Source organism: Notolepis coatsorum (assembly GCF_963971535.1).
Source record: "Notolepis coatsorum genome assembly, chromosome: 11".
In the NCBI taxonomy this organism is placed as follows: domain Eukaryota; kingdom Metazoa; phylum Chordata; class Actinopteri; order Aulopiformes; family Paralepididae; genus Notolepis; species Notolepis coatsorum.
In genome coordinates, this window is record NC_140175.1 from 87,274,533 (window position 1) to 87,302,294 (window position 27,762).

At 43.5% G+C, this 27,762-nt stretch overlaps 1 protein-coding gene across 4 annotated transcripts in view; it reads left to right on the forward strand.

Moving 5' to 3' along the window:
* The first annotated feature begins 5,790 nt into the window (after positions 1–5,790).
* Positions 5,791–27,762, forward strand: part of nup54 (nucleoporin 54) — a 32,206-nt gene continuing 10,234 nt past the window's right edge. Inside the window, exons 1-6 of one of the 4 annotated variants that reach the window (XM_084324541.1) lie at positions 5,791–5,845; positions 6,632–6,739; positions 8,699–8,782; positions 10,422–10,508; positions 13,460–13,618; positions 25,817–26,040. In XM_084324541.1, coding sequence (XP_084180667.1) covers positions 5,803–5,845; positions 6,632–6,739; positions 8,699–8,782; positions 10,422–10,508; positions 13,460–13,618; positions 25,817–26,040 — 705 coding nt within the window. In that variant the 5' untranslated portion in view covers positions 5,791–5,802. The remainder of the gene's footprint in view (positions 5,846–6,631; positions 6,740–8,698; positions 8,783–10,421; positions 10,509–13,459; positions 13,619–25,816; positions 26,041–27,762) is intronic. The other 3 variants (XM_084324542.1, XM_084324543.1, XM_084324544.1) reach the window with 3 other exon arrangements.

The window sequence follows — 27,762 nt, forward strand, 5'->3', positions numbered from 1 at the left end:
GGAGGGAGGGAGTTCCTGGTCCCACGGCCTGGTATATTGGGCGTGTGCACCGCAGGAATTCCCCCGCCATAGAGTACGTCACCGTGCGCGTCTCTGTTGGTAGGACTTCCGTGTGCTGTTCAGGTCCATGTGATGGATCTGTTTTCAGGGGGGGTGGTCAGGGCTCCTCCTCACCAAGCGCCTACTCAGGCCTTCTGTGAGTTCGGACTCCTTCTTCCATGTGATCCATGTGAGGAAGCCTCCATCAGAGTACAGAGCCTTCCTCCTCAGATTGTCAAAGTGAGTGGACCCTCTAGAAGGGTCCTTTTCTATTGTATGTATATTCGATTCAATTCGTTTATTGAGTGTGTATGGGTTCGGTGCCTCTTCCCCGGAGGCCCTAAAACCAGTTTTTTACATGGCTCAAGGTGCAATATATTCTTTTCAATCTGTACAGCTCGCGTGGGAAGTCTCTCTGGGGATCCCCGTCTCTTTCCTATGGGAGGGTGGTGGGATGTAAAAATGTGAACATTTTTTACCCCGGCTGTGTAGACTGGGATACATACTGTTGATGCTTCCTTCTTTCTATTCCAGAAGTGTTGGAGTTAGGGAGTGTCACACCCCTCTTGTCGTTCCCCTGGGCGCCTTGGGGATTCAATGACAGGTCTAAATAGCCTGTTCATTGATGGGGGTGTGTCCCGACGCACGTATAGTGCTAGCTCGCTGTAAACAGGCGATTGACTGGCACGCCTTAGTTGCTTGTGGTTGAAACAGCGTTTTTATAAAGCAACTGAGATGGGGGTTTTTCCTCTTCCGGCGACCACATCCCATGACCTGGGTGGGTTGTCGACGGATCCTCGTTCATGTCTGGGGGATGATGACGGGATGGATCTGAACATATGTAGTGGGGTCTCACGCCCTTGGGGTGGGCCACCAGGCGCGGTTCGTCCCGACGTCTGGGTGGCGCCTTCTTTTCATGTTAAGATCAACACGCATATCTGCCCTTTTCCTGGGGCATGTCGGCGTGGTTAGGGCACGGGACTGGTTCTGGTCACGCTGGTCCAGATCAGTTGAACCCGTTGTCCGCCGGGGATGCAGATCTGCTGTTCTGGTACCCTGAGGGACTTGGGTTTTTTTTTTTTTCAGGGGGAAAAATGCCAGGTCGGTCTGGGTGTCACAGGGTTAAGCGCTATGGAGACCCTGGTTGGGTATGTTTTTACTCAGCACTGTCGTCATGGCTTACAGCCATGCCATTCTGTACGCGCTCGATCTCGTCGGATCTCGGCCGCTACACAGGTTGGTCCTGGTTAGTACTTGGTTGGGAGACCGCCGGGGAATACCAGGTACGGTGTGCTTAGGGGCTGGTTCTCCATTGTTTTTCGCTCCTCTCTCACGCATGGCGAAGAGGGGCCTGTGGGGGTGGTTTTTTGACCTCCTCTGGTGACCCTGTGCTTCCCGTACCGCCAGGCCCGGTCCGAAGTGATGTTTGCGACCCGTAGGCCTGGGTTAACCCTTTTTGTAAACTGAAACACTTGTACTGCGGTATAGCCGGTGTATACCCGCAGGTGTGTTTTGGAGTTTTTTCTTGAGGGGTTATAGGAACAACCACCGCATTGGGTAACACCGAGGTGGTTGGTTCCCTGGTGTGTTGGAGCAGTGTCAACTCCCGGGTTCACCGGTTGAGGGTGCCCCTGCACGTTCATGACGTCTGCCAATCGTGTCAGCCTTCTCTGCCTCGACCCCTCTGGGTGGGGGTTGTTAAATGGAGGCTTGGTCATGCAACACCGCCAGCTTACGCTCCTTCCGCCGGGGCGGCTGTGTTCAGCTGTCCCCTCTGGCGCCTGTCTCGTCCGCAGTCTCCAGGCTAGGGTTAACAGCCTGTTGCCTGGTTTTTCCCCGGTGCGCTGCCTGCTTCCGTTGGTTAACCTTTTTTGTGTGCTTACGGCCATGCTGACTGCCTATTCTGCAGGGTCAGTGTGCCAGGCGGTGTACTATTGGGGGGACGGGGCCCGCTCGGCTTACTGGCCTGGTTGGTTCCGCCTGGGAATACCAGGTGCAGTAACTGAGGGGCCTTTGTCCGAATACGCTGGCGATGTGGGGGGCGGGGCACTACGTGCCCACCTGGTGGGGTCTTGATGCTGGCATCATGGACTTCTCCGGGCCCCCATTCCAGGGAGTCCAGTCCTTTTGGTGGGTCTGGGTCTTCCTTCGTGCTCCGCTGCTACGGCCTTGCCACGGGGTTGGGTTTGCCCTTGACCCCGTGATTCTGGGGGCAGTAACGAGGTTGTTCCTCCGTTCGTTCCCGGGTGGCATGCGGGTTGTGCGTGTGTGTAGTCGTGGGTCAAGCCACGGTCTGCTCACCCTGTGCGTTGAGTTGCTTGAGTGCCTCTTCGCACGGTCGGGTCCGTCGCCCTCCCGTGACGTCCCTAATAGGGGGGCTACCCTCCATTACGGGGGGTCGGGGGGGCTCGGCCCTCCCTGTTCTGATGGTTTTGGGGGGCTGTCAGCGGGGTGTATTTGTCAGCCAAGTGGCTCCGCTTGGCCTCCCTTGTGCAGAAGGCGAAGCCAAGCTAAGCCACTAACGATACAGAACGTTAGGTTATGACTATAACCAAGTTCTGTTAGTTAGGGGCGATGCTTGGCTTCGGACGGCCGCTGCAGCCCTTGACCTCACCTTGTGGTGAAAGCTTGGGAAGGAGGAGAGCAGGTGACCACACACCTGCTTATGAAGGTAAGCTGATGAGGGGTGTGGTCAGACTAATACTGGTATTAGAGGTACATTTGTGGTTTATTCAGTACGCGTGCACGTACGCGAGATAGTGCAGAAGGCGAAGCCAAGCATCGCCCCTAACTAACAGAACTTGGTTATAGTCATAACCTAACGATCCTCTTAACACTTTCCGTGCTGGCCGTGTTTTCCTTTTTACCCCCTTGAATGCCGCCACCCACTTCAATGATATAGCACTCGCATTTGTGAACGCATAATCTATGTCTTAAATTATGGCTATGTGTCTAATCTGGCCGTTGCTTATCAATGACTTGTTTGCAGTCAATATTGTCGAAACGGATTGTTTTTTTTAATCGGTTCATTTCCGTTTTATACCATTTTGAAAATCGCTCGTTTTTTTTTTAAGTTTCAGGAAAATATAAAGATTCTGTGATAATCGCCCTTTACTGGAATATTCTGGAATACACAAATAACGTTGTCATTTTTCGGCCTATTATGAATAGTTTTCAAATAAACGCTAGATTATCGATAGTATATGTGTACTTATGCACGCTAGAGATTAGAAGCGAGCTGAAAAATCGAATCTCTCATTTCCTGATCAGCACACACACACACATGCACATAGGGCAAACGCTGATATCTCTGTGAAAATAGCTCTGATTATCCTAAGACTGGTCAAATAGATTCCTTACCTCAGATCAGATGTTCTCCAAAAAGATTATTCCAATTCCTGATCGCCATTCCAAATATCGATCGCGTTTATTGATCCTACACTGCGTACTGGAAATATGTATTCCACGCTGTTCTGATGGTCCACAATGAGTCAGATGGGCTCGGATTACTTGCCTGAGAAGTTAAATGTGGATTCCGGATTTTTCTTTTCTCATCCATTTTCATTGAGTCCATTCCAATGCGTGCATTACCATCCGGGAGACGATAGGGGGCGGTATTTTCCCAATGGAGCTCAGAGAGAGTTTGCAGCACTAACGTGATACTAGATTGATGAAATATGAATTCAAATCGCTAATAAAAAAAATTACATATCGCGTCGTTGGCAATGAACGGTCGGCATGAACAAACGACATATAGCATCGTTGGCATTGAAAGTGTTATGATTGAAATTGTGTCCAGGGCCTTTCCAATTATAAATTTGTATTTTAAGAAGATTACTGCAAATTCTCTTAAACTAGCATTAATATAATATAAACAATTCTGGTGAAATTAGGCAACCTTGTCTGGTCCAGAGTAAAACCTTCCATTTTGGTGTCATCCATGATTGATGGAGATATAGCTATAAATACCATTATATAACATTTTAATAACCTTGCAAAACCCTTCTCCAAAACCAAGTTTCTTGACTGAAGTAAACATAAAATCATGTTCAATGTTATACGTCTTATAAACAAAATACGCTATCTGACAAAATAAACGATTGATAGTCAATCATATATGCAGAATCAGTCTAACATGGTTATGAATATATCTTCCCTTAATAAAGGCTGATTGCTATTCCTCTAATTGAATCTAATCTAATAAACATTATCTAACATGCAGATACATTGTGCTGATACACTACATTCAGTCCAGAGCTGACGAAGCAGATGAGGAGGCTGATATCAGGATTTTTCTGAGCCAACAACAGCTACAGAAAAAAAAAACTCTGGAACAATACTTAGTTAATTCAATCTTTCAGATACAAGAACTACACTATAGTGGACTGAGCACTTTAATCACTGAGAATTAGGGATGCTCGATATTGGCTTTTTTACCGATACCGATATTCCGATATTGTCCAACTCTTAATTTCCGATACCGATATCAACCGATATCAACCGATATCGATATATGCAGGGTTTCCCCATCCAAAAAACTGAATAATTTCAGGTAACTAATAATTTCAATGGATATATATATAACAAATATTGTTATTGTTTTGTTTGTTTTTAAACCGATACCGATATTTTCCGATATCACATTTTACTGCCGATATCGGCCGATAATATCGGTCGGCCGATAATATCGGACATCCCTACTGAGAATGAATACCTATTTTCTATAGGTTCAACCTCTCAGTCGCCGAGCCATCCACAGGATGATCCACTGCTGTCCGAGGACAGGAGGATGTCACACATCGCCTTGCACCCCTATGGGGGACCCTGATGTAAACAAGACAAACGTCTTTCTCTGGTCTGCATCCCCATAACAATTGTGTGTATTGAGCCGTACTGTATTATACCCATTCTGCAATCTGTTAAATAAAGTTTTCATTCATTCATTCATTCATGCCCGATGGTGGAGGAAAAGACGTGTTCGAAGAGCAGAATTTGAATTGATTGAATCTCACTTTGAGTGGGCCATCACCGCCACCTTGTCTGACAGAGTCAACTCTGGGGACCCCGACAGAGAGAGGGGGGGTGGACCAAGGGATTCCCTACACGTCACATCAACCTCGACGTAAGATTGTCTCTGGGACCCCCATCTGAGCAGATTGTTGTTGTTAGATTCATTCCAGAATCCCATAACTGTAGTGGAGAAAGTAAAGCCTGCTCACACCATGTACTCTATGAAAGTATTCTGCAGTATTTACAAACCGATGTATAGAATTTAATTCAAACTGTTGCAGTTGCAGCACCAACGGCTTTTAAAAGGGGCCTAAAAACATTTCTTTTTAACAAGGCACTTGCCTGAATTATCCTTTTACTTTTAATTTTAATTTAAATTTAATTTTTTATGTTCCTCCATTTCATTGGTTGTTTTATTCATTTTAATTGTTTCTATTCATTTAACTTTTTATCTTTATCTCCTGTAGCACCTTGAGATTTTCACAAATATAAAGTGCGGTACAAATTGAATTTATTATTATTATTATTATTATTATTATTATTATTATTATTATTATTATTATTATTATTATTATTATTATTATTATTATTATTATTATTATTATTATTATTATTATTATTATTATTATTATTATTATTATTATTATTATTATTATTATTATTATTATTATTATTATTATTATTATTGTGGAACTTAAAATCAAATTGACCGTTTCTACCCGGATTCAAATAATCGGGGACACAGGCGTAAACATGGCGTTCAACTTCGGCGGCGCCGCGACGAACCCTGCGGCAAGTATGACTCTTTACATTACTATTAAACACAAACTCGATACTACTATCATGAGAAAGTACCTACATACGAATACGAACAAAATATCCGTAAAGGTAGCTCATATATAATAACGCTAACAACGGTGACAGTTGATGTGGCTAACGTTAGCTCGCTGATGCCGTCTCTTGGGATCTGCTAGCTAACGAGAAACTAGCGAACATTTGTTACGGTTTTCTTTTTAGACTTAACTTTAAACACGTCTTCACCATTAAAACCGTCCGCGTAGAGTGAATCGTAGTTAATGTACTCACAGCTGCTGCTTTTGTACGTGACGCCTTCATTGTGTTCTCATGAGCTAAGCGCTAACATTAGCCCTGATGCATGACCCGTCGAGGCTAAGCTAACATGAGCACGTTTGATTGATTGAAAACTTTATTAACAGATTGCAGAATGGGTACAATACAGTACAGCTCAATACATACAAGGGGATGCAGACCAGAGAAAGACTTGTTTACATCAGGGTCCCCCATTTTCAATTCATCATAACATGACACACACGACATACAGATAGACAGTACAGTATAGATTGTTTAGCTGCTTTCTAAACAAAACATGCCAAAAACTAGACGTTCTATGTGTTCGTTGTTATTCAACGAATCAACTTCTGAAAGAATAATAAATGTAAATAAGATACTGTACCTCATGTTAATTGTTTGGTTCTGAGTTCACCTCATTCACACCTCATTCGTCTTTTACCCATGCCATCGCATTCCACACTGACAGCATTATTATGATTTCCTTGTGAAGGTACATCTGGATTTTCATTTGGTTCATTTGCTGCCAAAACCACAGCATCAACTGCATTTGGCTTTGGCAATGCCGCCACCACCACCACTGCCGCCTCGGGATTCGGCAGTAAGTTCCATACCTCTGCTGCTACCTGCTCCATACTCAAAAAGCATAACCTCTCCTCGCTCATTCCCATTCAATCATAATAACGTCAGCAGCAGGACGTGGGCTGTGTTGGACAATGATACCCTGGGGTCGGTCTTACACTTCTCGCTGAAATGAGTGGATTCTTATATAAATGCTGCACAAAAGGGGATTGATTATTGGAAGCTACTTGGCAGGAGGTCTACAGCATGGTAAATGCCATGTTAACAGACTCTGTAGGCAAAAAGGGAAAGGGAACCTCTTCATTAATAGACCTGTTCGCTGTCCATGTCAGACTCTGTGTGCGCGGCTGCACGCGCGCATCAAGGGGGCAAAAGGTACGTAATCCTGGTCAGAACAACGGGCAGACTACAATATATTTGTTAGCCATGCTAGGGATGTAAACAATCAATACATGCCAACGCTTTATGTAAAAGCATGCTGATTTGGCAAAATGACATCCAGCCGTTTTAGTTTGAAACAACTTTTAGTCAGTGTCATGGTTTCTCCATAGAGCCCAGTGGTACTTTTTTAGTGCAGCAGCTCGCGCAGGTAGGGGGCAACTAAGTCCCGTCACCCTGTGACTCAGTTGGTATTGCTGATTGGCTTTAACACTGTGGGCTAGATCCACAAAGAATGGATTGCACGGAGCAAGTTGCACCCTTACTTACAATTCATTATGAATTGAAATTTGGGGACCCTGATGTAAACAAGACGAAAGTCTTTCTCTGGTCTGCATCCCCTTAACAATTGTGTGTATTGAGCCGTACAGTATTGTACCCATTCTGCAATCTGTTAATACAATTTTCATTCAATCAATCACCGTGCAGATGGATTGATTGAATGAAAATGTTATTAACAGATTGCAGAATGGGTACAATACTGTACGGCTCAATACACACAATTGTTAAGGGGATGTAGACCAGAGAGAGACTTTCGTCTAGTTTACATCAAGGTCCCCCATTTTCAATTCATAATGAATTGTAAGTAAGGGTGCAACTTGCTCCGTGCAATCCATTCTTTGTGGATCTAGCCCTGTGTGTTTGTATACAGCGAACAGGTCTATTTTAGAGAGGAGGCAGGCGGCAGCTACCCTCTATGAATCATGCAACAAGCCAGGTGAACAATATGGTGAATAGGAATAGAGGCCTTGCACGGAATGTTTGTGTAGTTCTGTCTTCCAACATGTCTGCCTCATGGCAAACATTATTTTGTACTTTGCATTGCAATGGACTTTCACTCTTACTCATAGTATATATTCAGATTCAAACTGTTTATTGCCTATATTTATTGAGAGTAACATATAATATAACCGATAGGCCGCCATTCAGACCGGCCTCATCTGCACCTTTGTTTACACTATTTATTTTTCTCATGTTTCAGACTTAAATGTATTGCCTATATTTATCTCTTTCTACTATTACCCTACCGGCCTACCCAAACCTGTACCCCCCCATCCTTACATCCCCTCCCCCATGCTGCTATGATGCCAAAATTCAATCAATAAAGGAATATCTTATCTTAAACAATGGTTGCTAATGTGTTGATACGAGTAATGTATGAACAAAAACACATTTACTTATTACTGGATCTTGTAAACAAGTCACAGTAGAAAATGCTCTTCCAGTGTTTTACCTGCTCTACCACTGCACAGAAATAAGGAATAATCTTTTGAAACTGGTTACCAATGGTTTCAGGCAGCCATGTTGGAAGAAAGAGAACTACATTCAAGGCCTCTTATTATTCTTTCTCCCTTGGAAACGGCTATCCTATGTAATCTATTCTGTACACTAACCGCTGTAGTCACTGTAAGGGCAAAACTTTAAGTGCAGCTGGAAATTGTCTTAACCCCCCCCCCCCCCTCCCTTGTTATCGTCGGTGTCGACTGGAATCGGTGCCAGTGTTACTGACTGTGTTTTGTGACTCTTTTCTGTGTTGAAGCTCTTACAGCCCCTGGTTTCGGGGCGACTACCATGACCACAGCTGCACCTGCCACGGGGTTTGGCTTCGGCTCCGCCACAACTGGTAAGACACACACACACACACACACCAGACCGCTACAAGATAGCCGTCCGCTTTCGCTCTTGTCTCATATTCATGGTCCTTAACTAAATACTTTGGTCCCAGATTGAATACTTCTTAATGAAGGCACATTTGAGACAATATTTCCACTAGTTGAACTCGGTGTAGGACTTGTCCTGCTCTTCTTTAACCCCTTCCTGTAACTCACTCTTTTGTCTCTCTCTCTCTCTTTCCCTTCTTCCCCCTTGCTGCCTGCCTCTGCTGGCTGCAGGATTTGGGGGTCTGGGAGCCGGCAACACCACGGCTGGTGGGTTTAGTTTTGGGGGGGTCGGCTTAAATGCCAACGCAGCCGCAGTCAGCTTGAATATGGGCTGCTTTGGTACAGCCACCACCACTGGCACTGTTTTCAATTTTGGTAATAGCTTGGCTAGCACAGGTAGATGGCCTTTTTCCATTGGTTTAATTATTGACCCGTTGAGTCTGTGTCTGTCGACAAGTGCACATTTGTGTCATCCTTCCATATTATTTCTTTATTTTACTGGAAGTCCCACTCATTCACTGCCGATTCCCATGTGCATGGAGACTCAATCTTAAGATCATGTTGTTATGTGGTGATGTCCATCCCATTCACCTGAATGTCCTTGAGGTTTCAAACAAATATGCAGTCTTGATATTTATAGTGGTGGTGATGATACTGCTCAGCCAATCCGACCGTAATGTTTTAAATATGTTTGTCACCTACAATCTAAACAAACAAACTGGGATGCGATCAAAAGTAGTTTCTGTTTCCCCTACAGTTCAGAATGTCCTTACTTTCACTTCCACTCTAGTCAGCCCGTTGTCTAGTTATGTTTTAGCATTCATTTCTACTCTAGTCAGTCACCCTGTTGTCTAGTTCTAGCTTTCATTTCTACTCTAGTCAGCCTGTTGTCTAGTTCTAGCTTTCATTTCCACTCTAGTCAGCCTGTTGCCTAGTTATGTTCTAGCTTTCATTTCCACCATTGTCATCCTGTTGTCTAGTTCTAGCTTTCATTTCCACTCTAGTCAGCCTGTTGCCTAGTTATGTTCTAGCTTTCATTTCCACCATTGTCATCCTGTTGTCTAGTTCTAGCTTTCATTTCCACTCTAGTCAGCCTGTTGCCTAGTTATGTTCTAGCTTTCATTTCCACCATTGTCATCCTGTTGTCTAGTTCTAGCTTTCATTTCCACTCTAGTCAGCCTGTTGTCTAGTTCTAGCTTTCATTTCTACTCAGCCTGTTGTCTAGTTCTAGCTTTCATTTCTACTCCCTTCAGCCTGTTGTCTAGTCCTAGCTTTCATTTCCACTCTAGACAGCCTCTTGTCTGGTTATCTTCTAGCTTTCATTTCCACTCTAGACAGCCTCTTGTCTGGTTATCTTCTAGCTTTCATTTCCACCCTAGTCAGCCTGTTGTCTAGTTCTAGCTTTCATTTCCACCCTTGTCAGCCTGTTGTCTGGTTATGTTCTAGCTTTCATTTCCACTCTAGACAGCCTCTTGGCTGGTTATGTTCTAGCTTTCATTTCTACTCCCTTCTGCCTGATCCTCTCTTCTTTCCTCTGCTTAATGCCTGTCACCTCTCCTTTCTGTCTTCTTCCCTGTCTGCTGCTGTGCTCCGTGTACCAAGGTGCATTTGGTGGCTTTGGAACTACCGCAACGCCAGCTGCTGCTCCCGGGTCCACTTTCAGCTTCGCTGCTCCTTCCAACACCACAGGTTGGGATCTTGCCTGTTCAGATCTGTTCAGCTCTGCCCACTGTGAGGAGCTCCGAGGCGAACCAAACACTAATTTATCTGTCAGCCTAACATCTGCACAAGTATGCTCTTGGAAGTAGGGATGGGCAAAATTCAAAAAATGACTACCGGTACTCGATGGGCACTGGGAACTGTTCAAATACTGATCGAACACACACACACACACGTTAACATATTTTGTTTTTACTTAATAGAGAATGTGACATAATCGCGACACAAGTAGAGCTGCCGCGCTATTGATGTTTTCCTTACCGCACAAATTTGCGAAATATTTCCTACAACACACACAAAAAAAAAAAGTTTGAATGCATTTTTTGTTGTTGTAGTCTACTCTTTATAGCATATAGCCTGCCTCTAGTCTAAATGTCTATCTTTAGAGGATGACTTTGCAGCATGAATATTGTTTGGGGTTCGGCAAGCACGCATTCGTTATTAAAAGTGAAACACGGGGGCGGTTAGGTGGCGTAGCGGAGATTGCGTTCGTCACCAGCCCCGGAGCTGTGAGCTGGATTCGCCTGTTCGAATCCAGCTCACAGCTCCGGGGTTGTCACCAGCTTGGCTGGCCGTTCACACTAATACAATTGGCTGTATTAGAGGGTGGGAGAAGCTGGCGGGGTGGGTCCGGGTCGTTGTAAACAGCGACTCCTACAGTTCGGTCGGGGCGCCTGCTAAGCGCGGATAGGACCTGAGTGGGATAGTGTGATCCTTCCACACGCGGTTGATTGGCTGGACGTGTGTCGGAGGAAGCACGTGATAGCCTCCACTCTCCCAGATGATCTGACTGTGGGGGGTAAGTGCGCAGCGACCAGGAAGGGGACTGGGAATTGGCATACGACTAACATTGGGATGGGAGAAAATCGGAGAAAAAATGGAGGGGGAAAAAGATAAAAAAAAAAGGTGAAACACGGATTCGAAGTCTCCCTTCTGGTCGTGCGCCGTTCACTCTGTGTTGCGGGCAGGGGTGGTAGCGGCGCCGCCGGCCGCCCGGCGGTTACCCCCCCGACCCTTTCTTCTTCTTCTTCTTATAGCGTTACTACTTATGATTACAAAGGCATTCGTTTTGTGGCATTAACGTAACGTTATATAGATACACGTCGTTCAATAACATCAGCGTATTTACCGGACCATAGCAAGGCAAGCGTTACTCAATTCATATCTCAGTTCCTTTCTTTGCTCAGAGCGTGCCGAGTTGTACCCATTCTGCGGTCTGTTAATAAAGTTTTCAATCAGACAAGTGTATAGAACGAAGGGCTTTTATTATAACATTCGTTGCAGTGAAATCATTATGCCTCGTTCCCCATGAGGAGCGACGGTAATCCACTCCGGTCTCCGGCGGGAGCTAACATGTTGTGAGCTCTGATCAATGGCATTCAGGAAGTAAAAACCTAATACGCGCTTGCCGATTGGTGGTAACACACTGCAGGACGCTCCAACGTGTGACGCGTCTCTCTCCTGACCAATCAGTGGTCTGCAGTGTTTCATGTGACTTTTCTGGTACCCAATAGGGTCGCTTGGAACCTTGACAGAGGAGTAGGGTATATCTGCAGAGCCGCAAGCTCAACGAGAGCAGGGTACTTTATTATTATTATTATAAAAAAACAGAGGTGATGCGGTATTCAGCTTAACTCTGCGGTGGGCGTGATGTAACAGCGATACCGCGGTAATACCGATACCGCGGCAGCTCTAGACACAAGCACACATGAACACACGTCACACACACACGTCACACACACACACACACGTCACACACACACACACACACACACACACACACACACCACATCCTGCACTCTCTCACACACAAACACTACAGGTCACTTTAGGAAAAAGAAAAGGTCACTTTAGAAAACACAACTGTATGTTTTTGAATTAGTTACTATTAGTTAGTATAGTATACCGGTAGTTAAATATAGCATAACTGTATATTGTATAGTATATTTATTGTATAGTAGTGTATATAGGACTCATTACCTTTAATTTGTGAGCTTAGCATTGTATTTAATCGTAGTGCCTTTTTATCATGTCTATTCTATTTTGTATTTTCTTTTTGCACAATCAAGGTGGGCTCAGGGCATGGCCACCTTCATTTCACTACATGTCTTGTGTATGTATGCGAGTCTGTGTGACTAATACATCTCTTGAATAATCAAACAAGCTAGCTAGCTAGCTGGCTGCTGTCATTGCTAACAGCCCAGGTAGATATTTAGGAGTCGCAGCAGGCTAACATTATTGCCAGAAACAAAAGCATTCATTCCGCAAAGTTACATCGCTGATGCTCGAAATGTCTGAGCTTCCCCAGATGTAAACAGTGTAAACAATCTGTTTATATTAATATATCTATATATTAACTGTCCTCTTTTAATCTGCAGCAGTGTGTGTGTGTGTGTTATACGTTAATATATGTATTTATCGCTGAGAAACTTGCACGTTCATAATAGACATAGACTTGAAACTAGGGCTGACCTTAGAATCTTTTTTTGGAATTCGAAGCTTCGGGGGAGAGATTCGATTTTAATTCGAAGCTTTGAGATAAAAAAAATTAATATATATATAATTATATATAAAAAAATGTAATGTCAGTGCTGTAAAGTTTAAACCTTTTTAAATCTTAGACAAACAAAACACTTTGCTTTCATGAAATATTGTAAGCCGTCATTTGAGGCTTTATAAAAGCAGCACAATGAACACAAATATGTCAGTGCCGAGTCCGACCTCATCTTAAATAACAAACGGCATTGCTTGTTGTAATTAACAAAGAGCGGCAGAGTTGATTTTGCCTTTTTTTTGTAATCGAATTTTATTTTCATATTCGAATCCCATGCCCATCGAACGAAGCTTCGAAGTATTTAACTTGAAACTAGTCGCTGTTTCCCTCTGTTTTGACATTTTGCCCCTTTTGTTAATTGTGACAGGAGGTCTGTTTGGTAACACCCAGAACAAAGGCTTTGGCTTCTCCTCTGGGCTCGGTGTCGGCACTGCGGCTCCGGCAACAGGGTTCGGAGCTGGACTAGGAACAACCAGTCTGGGGGGCTTTGGAGGCTTCAATATCCAACAGACGCAACCACAGCAAGGTGAGATCACATTGACAGACTGTTGTCTTGTCTGTTGTCTGTCCAGTCAATCTCTAGCTACACACCCTCAAGAAGACCCTTATGCTTTGCATCTTCTGGCCGCCTCAGACCCATTCCTATCCGAGGTCCTGGGGGGTCGTCAGTGAGAAGCAGGCTATTCTCTGTCCTTGCTCCACGATGGTGAGAATGAACTCCCCATCACAGTCAGGACCAGGGTTCGAAAAAAAAAAAAAATTTCAAGGGCTTTTTTTGCCCCCCTTAACACTTTGGCTGCCATGGGTTAAATTCATTATCAACCGTAGGTTGCCGGCTCTATTTGTCTATAGAGAAAGTCCCCTTCTTTGCAGGGCTATAACTTTTTAAATTCTATTGCTACATTGCCATTATTAGGGCCCATTCAAAGTCCTATATGTATTGTTCATTGTGTAGCAACGTTAAACTTTTTCATTCACATATTCATAGTAAAGTATGGTCTAATGTATAAGTATGTTTTCATCTCTTTCTGCAGCTTTCTCCAGAACGTGATCTATAGCCCCAAATACATTATATTGATGATGCAATACAGTTTTATGGCAATCAGCGCGATATAAAAAATTCCAACTAGACTTACTTCTAGAAGTTACTACACGTCATCTGATGTTGACCGGATGGGCTAGGGGGCGTTTATAATTCCGTGGGCAGCGTTATACCAATCATCTAATGTGGGTCAAATGTTGATAATAGCAGTTAGTATCGAAGACGGTAACTTTACACGCTAAAACTCACCCCAGTCTCCGCGCGCCGTTGGGCGATCATCGTAGAGTAGACATTTTACCATTATGGGATGTAGATTTACCCGGTCCATCTCCAGCTTGTATAATGGTATATACGTCCAAATCATGTTGTTTATCGAGTTATTGGCAATCGATCGCTGTGTATTGTGACGAGCTAGAATGCCGGGACCTATAGCGAGTGCCCGGAAGTAATACGGCCGTCCAGCACAACCTCTATGGCACTTCCTGTTAAGCGATTGCGCCGATCGGCCACCAGATGGCGCTCCTGAAGCGCCAGAGAGCTCAGTGGGTCCTCCTGGTGGATCTCAGGCCAGCGGAGGGGAAATATGAATCCGGTCCCAGATTTTTGAAATATTGATATCAAAGACGCTGTAAAGCGTCTTCGGCAACTTGAGCATGGCCGGGAATGCCGTGTTTAAGTGTTTCCTGGCAGCCAAAGTGTTAATTGATTTTCGGGGGCTTTTTTTGTATTTCGGGGGCACTGAATTTTTATGATAAACGGTTATTAAACATCCTTATCATTTAAAAAATACAACTCAATTAATCTAATCCCCACGACTCCATCTTACTCCGCTTTACATTTTTTTATTTGAGGACCTGGGGAATCTGCTTCTCAGACTCTTTTTCCTTCGTGTTCTTATAGTTTGATAAAAAACGCTCCATCTTGTCTGTTTTCAAAATGCCATCAAATGCTGGTGAGATGCTCACCTGCTAATGTGAGAGGGTGGGGAGAGTGACGTTGACATCGGCGTCTGATCAAAACAGATTTAATAAATCACATCTTTCACTCGTCGGTTAAATAAATAGTAATATTAATTTTTATACTATGTTTGATAACGTAATGTTAATGACATTAATAATGTCTCCATATATATATATATATATCATTAGTAAACTGTCTGGGGCTTTTTGTCCCCCCCGGCCCCCCTTAAAGGGGAACTATTTTACAATTTCTTTCACTATTTGGGCACTTTTACACAATTCCTGTGAGTTTATGGAACACCTCTGTAATTATATATATTTCTTAATTCATTGTTTTGTATTTCTAATCAAGTCCTCAAAAACAGCATTTTCTACCTCAAGATCTCGAGCTGTTTTGAGCCTGGCCACCTAAACCACTGCGGCGCCGGCGCCTGAACATTATCATGCAGCGGTGTCTTTCTGACATCACAAATCATCACATTTTCAGATGACTCAGTTCAGTGAGGGTGAATATTGTGAGAGGAGAATTGGAAGAATGCGCCAATATGAGAATTAGAGACATAGATCATATTAAAGTCCACATAGCTAGGAAACAATGCTAAACACTGAAAAAGGCCATTTATAAGATAGTTCCCCTTTAACATGAGGGAAGCCGAGAACGCATACCTGTCAGTGCGCGCACAGGGGTGAAATTGTGTGTCACAGCTGGGAGCGTTGCGGTGTTTGCAATGGAGGAGAAGTTTGGTTCACTTGTAAATAAACTATTCACATAAATGAAACAAAATGTAATGTTAATGTCTCCATCAGGGTTTCCGTTAGAAAATACTGGGGCCGGTCTCCGTGTCCTGGAAGATTTCAATCTCCCGGACAAATGTGAGAAATTCCGGTCAGTTTATTGAGTTTAAAAACAATTGATAGGCAGGCTATATAAAGAATGACATCCTCAAGGCATGTAGATTTATAATATTTTAACTTAAAACTAGGCTACTTTTGCGTATATACAGTCATTAATATATTCCAAATAAAATAATTCCCTCGAGACTCCGTGATGCTGCTGACTTGAAATCAAATAGGTGTCTGTGGGCAGTCGGCCCGACATTAAACAGCAGTCTGTTATAATCACATTTTTATGAGCTAACGAATTCCGTTATATTGGACATTTGTATTAATTATATCAAGCGAAGAACTGAGAAATTTGGCAGAGAGAGACGGCAACATTATCGTGGGGTCCGGTTCACTGAAACGTTCAACGAAGCGATAAACTAATCCCAATAGTATGCAACTGCAGAGCCAGCGGCGCTCTCAGGTCCGCTCTGAGGACCGCTCAGCAGCGCCACTCACCCAGTGGCTGAATTGCCAATGGCTGAATTGGAGTATTGCACTGTGCGGGCACAACTGTGAGCTCTGCGGCTCTGCAGTTGCATGCAGGGACCGAAACTAGAGAGCGCCGCCCGCCATTTGCGGGCAGTTTTTAAGTTTGGCGCCTCCCACTTAGAGGACTGACCGCCGTGTGTCGGCCAATCAAATGGTCATGTGAAAACCGAAAATCATGATCCAATTCTGAGCGGAGTTCTCACTCGCTGTCTGAGCGCATTGCTGCTCCTAAGGCTGAGGTTACACCTTTCGTATCATTTCGTATTGTTTTCTTATACGTATCGCCGCGTATCGCCGCGACGTCATGCGCCTCGAGTCACACTTTCGTTTTTTTTCCGTTTTTGTCAGCCGAGCACACTGATGTAGTACACTGCCAAAGCAGTAGGTGGCAGTAGGTGGCAAACATGAAGGCAATTTCAACCAATCAGAACGAATGTGCCAATACACTTCCTGGTGGAAGCTCCAGCAAAGAAAATGTCAATAAGGCAGGCGCCTATGCCGCGCCACCATCTTGCAATGCAAGATGCACTCAATGCAGCAATAATTTTTCAGCAAAGCCTAATAAAAGTGCAATAAACAAAACGGATACATTCACTGTGTGTTCTGCCTGTCATTTGTTGATGAAACAAAACTAACATCAACACAAGTGACCACCAAGAGCGGATAGTTTAGCCTAAAAAACGACAGTGTGCCCCCCCCCCCCCCCAACCACCTCCAATGTAAATTACCCAGTATGGTTGTCAATATCCCAATGTACCCAACCCCCCCCACCCAACCTCCTCCAATGTACAGTTTCTACGTCAAATGTATATACTCCCCTTTCTTGACTCCTTCTGTATCACAAACAGTACTGTATTTGCAAATCTGGTATGTCATAAATGTATAGATGTAGCAGTACTGACTATCTGTATGTCATGTATGTCATATATGTCCTGATGAATTGAAAATGGGGGACCCTGATGTAAACAAGACGAAAGTCTTTCTCTGGTCTGCATCCCCTTAACAATTGTGTGTATTGAGCTGTACTGTATTGTACCCATTCTGCAATCTGTTAATAAAGTTTTCAATCAATCAATCAATCAATGTAGATTACCCAGTATGGTTGTCAATATCCCAGTGTACCCAACCCCCCCCACCCAACCTCCTCCAATGTACAGTTTCTACGTCAAATGTATATACTCCCTTTTCCTGACTCCTTCTGTATCACAAACAGTACTGTATTTGCAAATCTGGTATGTCATAAATGTATAGATGTAGCAGTACTGACTATCTGTATGTCATGTATGTCATATATGTCCTGATGAATTGAAAATGGGGGACCCTGATGTAAACAAGACGAAAGTCTTTCTCTGGTCTGCATCCCCTTAACAATTGTGTGTATTGAGCTGTACTGTATTGTACCCATTCTGCAATCTGTTAATAAAGTTTTCAATCAATTCAATCAATCAATCAATCGGTAGCATTGTTAGCTGCATGCTAATGTCAATGGAGTATGCCATTATAACAATATAGCATTGTGAATAGAAGCTAACGTTAGCTCACGCTACTTAGCCAGCACGAAACTGATGATATCGCGAGCTATCAGTAGTTAGATAACATTAGAGACAACGCTGTGTGTATTAAACAAAGGTAAATAGATGACTGGGCCATTTTGTTTAATGCTTGTTAAGTTGAAAGAGGAACTCTGAGCCAACAGGGTCTGAATCCTGATAGCTCACGTTAGCCAGCTGCTCATGCAATCGGTAATGCTAGCAGAATGAATGGATGTAAACTTTATTTAACATATTGCATATGGGTACAATACAATACGGCTCAATACAAACAATTGTTAAGGGAATGCAGACTGTTGTAGCTTGGACTGGGGTCCTTATAACAATAACTTGACAACACATGGTAGCTGAAGCTATTTGGGACACGGAGCTCTGTCCCAAACACACACACTGTTGTCACCGGAAGGGCACGCAGATGGTATCTACTGCGCATGGGCGTTTTCGCAACAACTGCTCCGTGCTGACTACACGCTGTTGTCGAAGCGTTTTTTTTGCGTATCTCCAAACGCAAACACAATTTTGCGTTTCAGCCGTATCCACAAAAAAACGACAAAAAACGCATTTCTGTGTAGATAGGACATCAAACGTCGTCAAAAACGTATAAAAAAACGCCAGGAATACACTAGTCTAACCATAGCCTAAACCTCCCCTACCTGTTTCTGTATGCTGCATGTAAACACAGTCACTGTGACTGATGTTAGTCTAGTCAGAGAGACCTCCGTGAGCTGATGTTAGCTACTGTTACAAAATGACCCAGTCAACTATTCACTTTTAGTTTAATACATGAGGCATTGTGTAACGTTATCCAGCTGGCTAGCTTCTGATAGCTCCCGACATAAACAACTGCAAGTGTCCAGTTACATCGCATGAGGGCTGCAGCGCTGCTGACTAGGGTCCAGGTGCAGGGCAGGAGAATCCTTTCATGCTGAATGTAAGAGTTTAGGGTCCAGCTGTAGCGCCGGAGAATCCTTGCTGGAGCTGGAGGCCACTAGAGTATACACACAGACAGTGGAGCTGTTTGCAGACAGCGATGTGGCGATGTCTCGCAGATAATACAACTACAAGTATGATTATATAATATATATATTTTATTAAAAAAAAAAAAATTATATAAAATAACTTTTTTTTTTTTTTATCAAAAAAAAGTTGGCAGGTAAGAAATCTGCTTGGCGGGTAGATTCTTCCCATCTACCCGCCACTGGCCGGTGAGTCAAAAAGTTAATTTCGCTCCCTGGTTGCATGCTTCTCGCTAATCCAGCACCAAGCTCCGCCATTCTCATCAGCAAACCACAGGTTGCGAGGGAATTATTTTCACGGGACATTATGACCAGAGATATTTAAATATGTCGGACTTCAACAGAATATATATATATAATTAGTAAACTGTCGGGGGCATTTTGTGCCCCCCTTAACTGATTTTCGAGGGCATTTTGTCCATTTTCACGGGCATTTTGCTCCAAGCCCACGTTAATTTCTAACCCTGGTCAGGACAGCTGAAACCTGCACAATTCTTTTTTTTGCCAGAATTGTACCCTTCCTGCTGACTTGTTGTACACAACTTGTAAGTCACTTTGGATAAAAGCGTCAATTAAATGACTAAATGTCACTGTAAGAAGAGCCATTTGTTGGTCTGGGTATCGAAATTCAATACTTTTATGGTTTTGATTGAATTGCTTCAATCGAAAAATGCTGTGGTACTGAAATTTGGTAGTGAGTGACACTGATTTGTTACCAAATTTTGACACCTACATAGTTAATCTCATCCCTCAGATTGGTTCACACAGCGCATAACTCGGCAAAGTATCAGAAAAAGGTATCCGTATCGAATCCCATTGTCACTGGTATCAAACATGTTAAAAATTCAAACAACGCCCAGCCCAAGCCATTTGATGGATGGCACACGGTCAGAGTACATGGCAGTGACATAAGAAGTGGTTCATGCACAGCATGCGCTGGAGTTTGAGCCCAGTGTGATTCCAACATTTGCAGGCTTGGATGATTGCTTTGAAAATGTAATCTGTTGCAGGTTACATGTGTAAACATTTCCATAGTCCTTCCTTTGTAATTTAGTGATGTAATCAGGGATGCAACAACACTGGTTTAGAGAGAGAGTTCTGGTATAAGAGAATTTTCACAATACAAAAACCCAATTCCAAGATCAATCTGGTGCACTTTGAGAGCAAAATAAAGAGGCTAGATCTATGATGAACTTTGTGCTCAAAACACAAAATCGACTAGACTAGTGCTTCCCAATCCTCTCGAAGCACCCCAGCCATTCAATGTATTTGTTAAATTCCACCACCAGCACACCTGATTCAACTTAACTAGCCCTTTATTAGTTGAATCAGGTGTGCTGGTGGTGGAATTTAACAAATACATGGAACAGCTGGGGTGTCTCGAGGAGAGGTTTGGGAACCACTGGACTAGAGCATACATTTGAGCCATCAAAGAAATGAAGCAAACGTGGTTACCTGTGTTGAACTGGTTTATTTTTTGGATTACTATTACGACTACTACCACTGCCAATACTACTGATACATCCCTATTGACAAACTTTACATTTAAAAAAAGAAAATAGTAAAAAAAAATATATATATATATATATATACCGGTATATAGATTTATATATATATATAATAAAAAAAACAATAAAAGAAATTTGGTTCATTATACAACTGTGGCGGGCCGCCACAGTCTAGGTAATTAATGGGAAACACTCGAGGTGTTTTCAATAGTATATGGGAGGAATACTAATAGTAGTCTATAGGGGTGTTTTCAATAGGGGAGTAATACTAAGGCCCTTGTTACAGTGTTTTTGTGCTAGTTTTTATACGTTTTTGAAGACGTTTGCTTTGCTGTCCCTATTACATAGAAATGCCGTTTTTGCCGGAAACGTTTGGCCCTACTGAAAACGCTAAATTGTGTTTCCGTTTTGGAATAGCGCCAAAAACTCGCCGACAACATGTCGTGTAATCTGCGCGGAGCCGTTGTTGCTCAACGCCCATGTGCAGTAGATACCATCTGCGTGCCCTTCCGGTGACAACAGAGCTGTCCCAAATAGCTGCAGCTACCATGTGTTGTCAAGTTATTGTTATAAGGACCCCAGTCCAAGCTACAACAGTCTGCATTCCCTTAACAATTGTTTGTATTGAGCCGTATTGTATTGTATCCATTATGCAATATGTTAAATAAAGTTTACATCCATTCATTCTGCTAGCATTACTGATTGCATGAGCACTGCCGCTGGCTAACGTGAGCTAGCGTTAGCTATCAGACCCTGTTAGCTCAAGCTCCTCTTTCAATCTTAACGAGCATTAAACAAAATGGCCCAGTCATCTATTCACCTTTTGTTTAATACACACGGCGTTGTCTCTAATGTTATCTAGCTACTGATAGCTCCCGATATCATCAGTTTGGTGCTGGCTGGTTAACGTGAGCACAATGCTATACTGTTATACTGGCATATTCCATTCACGTTAGCATGTAGCTAACAATGTAGCTAACAACATTGCCGATCCTTTTTGAGACTAAACTATCCGCTCTTGGTGGTCACTTGTGTTGATGTTAGTTTTGTTTCATCAACAAATGAGAGGCAGAACACACAGTGAATGTATCCGTTTTGTTTATTGCACTTTTATTACACTTTGCTGAAAAATAAGTGCTGCATTCGGTAAATAGGCATTTAAAGATGGCGGCGCCTTGTTGACATTTTCTTTGCGGGAAGTGTATTGGCACATTCAAGTTCTGATTGGTTGAAAATTGCCTTCATGTTCGCCACCTACTGCCACCTACTGCTTTGGCAGTGTACTACATCACTGTACTCAGGTTGCAAAACGTATGTCTCACTCTGCTACCGCTACGTTGCGACCTGGAAAAGCGAAACTCATCTGAAAACGAAACTAAGGTGTAACCGCAGCCTAATAGTACCCTATAGGGGGGTTTTCAATTGTAACCTACAAGGCGGTACAGTGGTGTAGTGGTTAACACTGTCGCCTCACAGCTAGCCAGGGTTCGATTCCCGCTTTGGGACCAGGTTTCCGCGTTGCCAGGTACCCAGGTGGCGTCTATTTTTTACCAGTTTGCGGTCTGATTGGCCACTGACGTTTCTGGTGCGATCTGATTGGCCACTGACGTTTCTGGTCATGTGACATGTGAGCCCAATCGCGTGACGCCATTTCCCCATTTCCGCCTCGACCAGCCTGCAAACTACCTAACGCCTAGTTTATCACTGGTTAAGCTTAGGCGACTCTTTCGAAGTTGGTTAAGGTTAGAGTTTGGAATCAGGGCTGGTGTTCTATCGCCCTGCTCTAAGACAAACTCTAACCTTAACCAACTTCGAAAGAGTGCCTAAGCTTAACCGGTGATAGAAACGGGCGTCACACGATTGGCCGCACATGTCACACGACCAGAAACGTCACTGTGGCCAATCAGATCGCAGAACGCGAACGCGGGACTGGGTTGGTAAAAAACTAGACGCACCCAGGTGGGGTATCTCCCGGGCCTTTTTGTGTGTTTTGCATGTTCTCCCCATGCTCGCAAGGGCTCCCGCCTGCCTTTGGGGGGAAGGACGACGGGATGGGTCAAGCACAGACTAGGGCTGCACGATTTTGGGAAATAATCTAATTGTCATTTTTCTGACCGATATTGCGTTTGCGATTTATAAAAAAAAATTAAGCAGCCCCACAGAGGTTTATTGTAAAATACGGCTTGCATCTGGCCTACGCGATGGGTCTTTTCGTGACAGAGCCTGAAATTTTTTCTTTTTACCTGGGAATCGATACCGGTACCCAACGGTACCTTTTTTTCTGTACTTTATACTCTCCCTCTCTGAAGTCTAAACTTCACAACGCACAATCTAAAACCCCTTACCTCCCTCTCCCAAACCGATCTTGTATCTCAATGGGACTTCCTGGTTATATAAAAAAAAAAAATATATAGCGTTTTTTTGCTAATTGCATCATTCCAAATCGCGATTTTGATTTAAAATCGATTAATCATTCAGCCCTAGCAGAGACTCAATTTAAAGGTCAACCTCCACGTTGTATTTTTGTTCAATAAACAATGTGGACTAGGCCAACAGTGACTTTCATGAAGAATTGGAAAAAAAAGTATTGAAATTGACCCAGTTTTAGCGTTTTTATCAAAACATTTTGTCTGCCCAACACAATCACCACGCACGTGCATATTTTAATCAATGGTTCATAACGTGCGCGTGTAATGTCGTCACAACAGGTGTTGGTCACCAAGGAGGCGGAGCATTATTTCCGGCGTTGGGTGCATGATGCGCATGCGCTGTGATCACACCAGGCAGCCAGCGCCGGAAATAATGCCGTTTTGAGCAGTTTATAAAAAATATTTAAAATGTTTATTAGCAACGCAGAGCTTTCAAACCATCCCGTATCTCTGTCCGAAACCCTCGTGCAACTGTGAGTACATTTGAAATGTCTCTGTGATACTTGTATAACGAACGGTTCGGCCAGAACCAGTCCTTCATGGTAAATCTAGGTTGGTTTCCTATTAAGGAGCAAGTGACTGTGGATTCACTCGGTGCATCAGTCACGAAAGGGGCTATGATGAGCTTGGCAAGCCAGAGTAAAACACAGTTTTCAATCAATAACAACATTAACCAGACTCGTTGTGTCTATTATGCTAACGCTAACGTTACCTCATTGTGTCCAGGGGAGGAAACTAACTTTTTGGCTTACCAGCCAACTGGCGAGTATCTGATTTTTTTTACCAGCCAAACTGATTTTTTACCAGACAAAAAAATCGCTAATTGTGATAATTACTTCTTTGTATGTCAAGCCGCGTCAATGTTGTGTATGCATCTGGGTAGGCACACTGTGCCTTTAAGACAGCACGGTGGTCTTACGACAGTGCTGTGAAGTACCGTCAAGTGTTGCGGTAACGTCAGTTGGGTTGGTGTGCTGTTGTGCACAGTGCACTGGTTGAGCTAGCCCCTTTCGTGACTGCGATGTGCAAGCCAGGGGCTTTTGAGCATGAAATAAAATGTCTAACCTTACGTCGTAGTCCGGTGCTTTTTTGGAAACATTATAGTCATAACAGATACACCTAGCTGGCTGCTTTGAGCACACGGGGCTAACGTTAGCTAGCAAGCAGCTATAGCTAAAACGCTAACTAGAAGCTAACCACTGTATACAGTTCCAGTAGACTAACATTACACCTCTGTGATTTAAATGTGTCCTTAGTAACTTATACTCGAGGGTTGTACTAGGGTTGTATGCAGTTCCCCGTTGGTCAGTCTGTCTGTTTTCCATCTTCTGCTGTGTTTAACGTTATCTGTTTGCGAGTGCTCCTGATGGCTAGCCTAGTACCGCGGGACTTTTATTATTATATGTACGCGGGTTGGCCAGTACTGCGCAAACGTTTATTAAACATTATATGTCCGCGGGTGGTCTTGTGCAGTGCTCTCGTGGCACTGTCAACTAAAGCGAACACTCAGAAGACGCGCACCGTTTGCCAGTGCAGTGATTGCAGAATGTTTTATTTTTTTGTATACTCGCCAGCAGGGGAGGAAACTAACTTTTTGGCTTACCAGCCAACTGGCGGGTATCTGATTTTTTTTACCAGCCAAACGTAAAAAATACTAGCATTTGGCCAGTAAAGTGGCCTAATTTCCTCCCCTGATTGTGTCTATTCTACAAGCTTTAACGTTACCTAGCCTCTCGTGTCTATCTGCTAACGTTAGCATTAGGCTAACTAACGTTACCACTCGTCCCTAACCCCAACAACAAGCGTAACTAATCAGCGATCTTTTTGTCAGACTAAACTCTCCGCTCGGTGGCAAATTGTGTTGATGTCGGTTTTGTTTCATCAATAAATGAGGCAGAATACACAGTGACTGTATCCTTTTTTATTGCACTTGTTTCGTGCTGCAAACATACATAAGACATCCTATGCGAGACATTAAAGATGGCAGCGTTCTGTTTTCGTTCAGACTCTCCAGACAGTGACGCGTCTCTCTTCTGACCAATCAGTGGTCTGCAGTTTTTCACGTGACATTTCTGGAGCTCTCATGCTGATCACCAGCAGCCCCGCCTCCCCACACGGAGACAAACTGAGTACTTTATTTTAGTGGAAAAGCAACATTAGATTCGGCTCATTAATATGCACCTGTGTCCTGTTGTGACGTCGGCGTTTGATAAGCTTTTTTGATTCGCGCGTGTATGTTATTCGTGCGTGGACCTTTTTAACTCTTTCAGAGTGGCATTTCCGGTGTCGAATGGAAAAAAATAAATAATGAAATTATATACCAATGATGTAAACTACCCATAATTGATCAGTAGGGTTTAAGCTGGAGGTTGGCCTTTAATCAGCGACCCAAAAATGTCATGTGTGTTCCTGTGTGTGCTGCTGCCCATCGCATGTGTGTCGCTGCATGATAAATAAATACTTCTTCAAAAAGTCCAGAGGGGAGTAATACTAATAGTAGCCTATAGGTTTTTTTTCTTCTCAATAGTAGCCTGTAGGGAAAACTCAACAATAGTAGCTTTAGCTCAATTTCATTGAAAAATGAAAAGATGCTTCCCAGGGACACGACACCTAAAATATAGGAGTCGGACTCTTGAGTCCGTATCGGCAATGGAGAACGTACAATCAGTGCATCCCTAAATGTAATCTGAATTGACCTATCTCAAACCCTGTCCTAATTTCTGAAGCAACGGTTGTGAACAAGAAAAGAGGGCAAGGTTTGAGATAGTTCAATTACTTTTGGTCTTGAACATCCACACCCAGTATATGAAGGTAGAGGTTTATCATTCGTCTCGTTGCCCCCCCAGGAGGCCTGTTTGGCCAGCAGGCCCAGCAGCAGCAGGCCCAGCCCACCCAGCTGTACCAGCAGGTCCACGCCCTGTCAGCGCCTACCCTGCTGGGGGACGAGCGGGACGCCATCCTAGCCAAGTGGAACCAGCTCCAGGCCTACTGGGGGACGGGCAAGGGTTACTACAGCAACAATACTCCTCCTGTAGATTTCAACCAGGAGAACCCCTTCTGCAGGTTCAAGGTATTTTGGGGTTCGGGGTGGAGTGGATAGTGTGTTGGGAGTGTATTTGTGTATTGTGTCCTGTAACTCTTGTAATACTCTGTGGGGCAATTCTGCCTCTTCTTGGATTTTGGAGGTACAGTATTTAACCCTCTATGGGCCAGTTTCAAAGACATGCATTAAGCCTAATCCTGGACCAAAAGCGTGCTTTTTAACAGTTTCAGTGCCGGCTGGTGAACATGGTAAAACCCTGTTAAATGCCACCACCGACTTCAATGATAGCGTTGTGAACGCATCTTCTCTCTTAAATTATGGCTATGTGTCTAATCTGCCTGTCGTTTATCAATGACTTGTTTGCAGTCAACATTGTCGAAACGGATTGTTTTTTTATCGGGTCATTTTCGTTTTATAGCATTTTGAAAAGCCCTTGTTTTCAAGGAAAATATAAAGATTCCGTGATAAAAGTCATTTACTGGAATATTCTAGAATACACAAACGTTGTCATTTTGCAGCCTATTTATGAATCGTTTTCAAATAAACGCTAGATTATCGATAGTACATGTGTACTCATGCGCGCTATAGAGGCGGGCTGAAAAATATATTCTCATCAGCGATCACAGCCACACACACACACGCATAGGGAAAAAGCTTATATCTCCGTGAAAACGGGTCTGATTATCCTAAGACTGGTAAAATAGATTCCTTACCTGAGATCAGATGTTATCCAAAAAGATTATTCCAATTCCTGATCGCCATTCCAAATATCGATCACGCTTATTGATTACAGTGTTGTGTACTGTAAATACATAATCCACATGTTTTCCGGGCCGGTGAGCACAATCGATCCTTCAGATGCCTTGAGGGAAAAATAAAATGAGGAAACTGACCACCCCCCCCTTCAGCAGTGTAATGTAATGTGGTGCAGTTACACAGGGAGAGACGATAGGGGGTGGTATCTTCCCAATTGAGCTCAGAGACTCTGCAGCACTAACCTGAGGCTCGATTGATGAAATATGAATTCAAATCTCCAATAAAAAAAATACGGCAAACAAACGATATATGTCGTTGGCGGGCACTCAACTGGCGGCATGAACTAACGACACAGCGTTGGTGGCATCTAAAGTGTTAATGGCGGTTCTCTATTGAGGAAGAATTCCATGTTGCGACTGACCCTATATATGTTTGTTTCTGCATCAGTGTAATTTAATAGCATATACTGTATATATATATCTGTCTGAATACCTACTTTTACTAGTTATGCTGCTGGCCAGTACGACTTAATACCATAGTGTCTTTATACCTTTATCACTGTACATATTAATACTACAACTCTGTATATATACATCTGATTAGCACTATTACTCAGTAATACTACCGTAATTCCTCTAATAGTGACCTGTATTCAATTAAAAACCGACTCTCTATTAATGACCGGGTGCGCTGTTGAGCTAAGCTGTTATAAGCCGACCTCCTAATACAAACCGAGTTACTAATATACGCGTGAGCGAACCTCCTTACACGGGTTGCACGCAGCACGTAACACAACAACAACAGAGCAAGCATGGCTACTACTTTCCGAGTGGAAACGTTATGAGAGCTAACATTGCTACCTACTGTACCCGGAGCTGCTAACTGGCTAACGTTATGAGAGCTAACGTTGCTACCTACTGTACCCGGAGCTGCTAACTGGCTAATGTTATGAGAACTAACGTTGCTACCTACTGCACCCGGAGCTGCTAACTG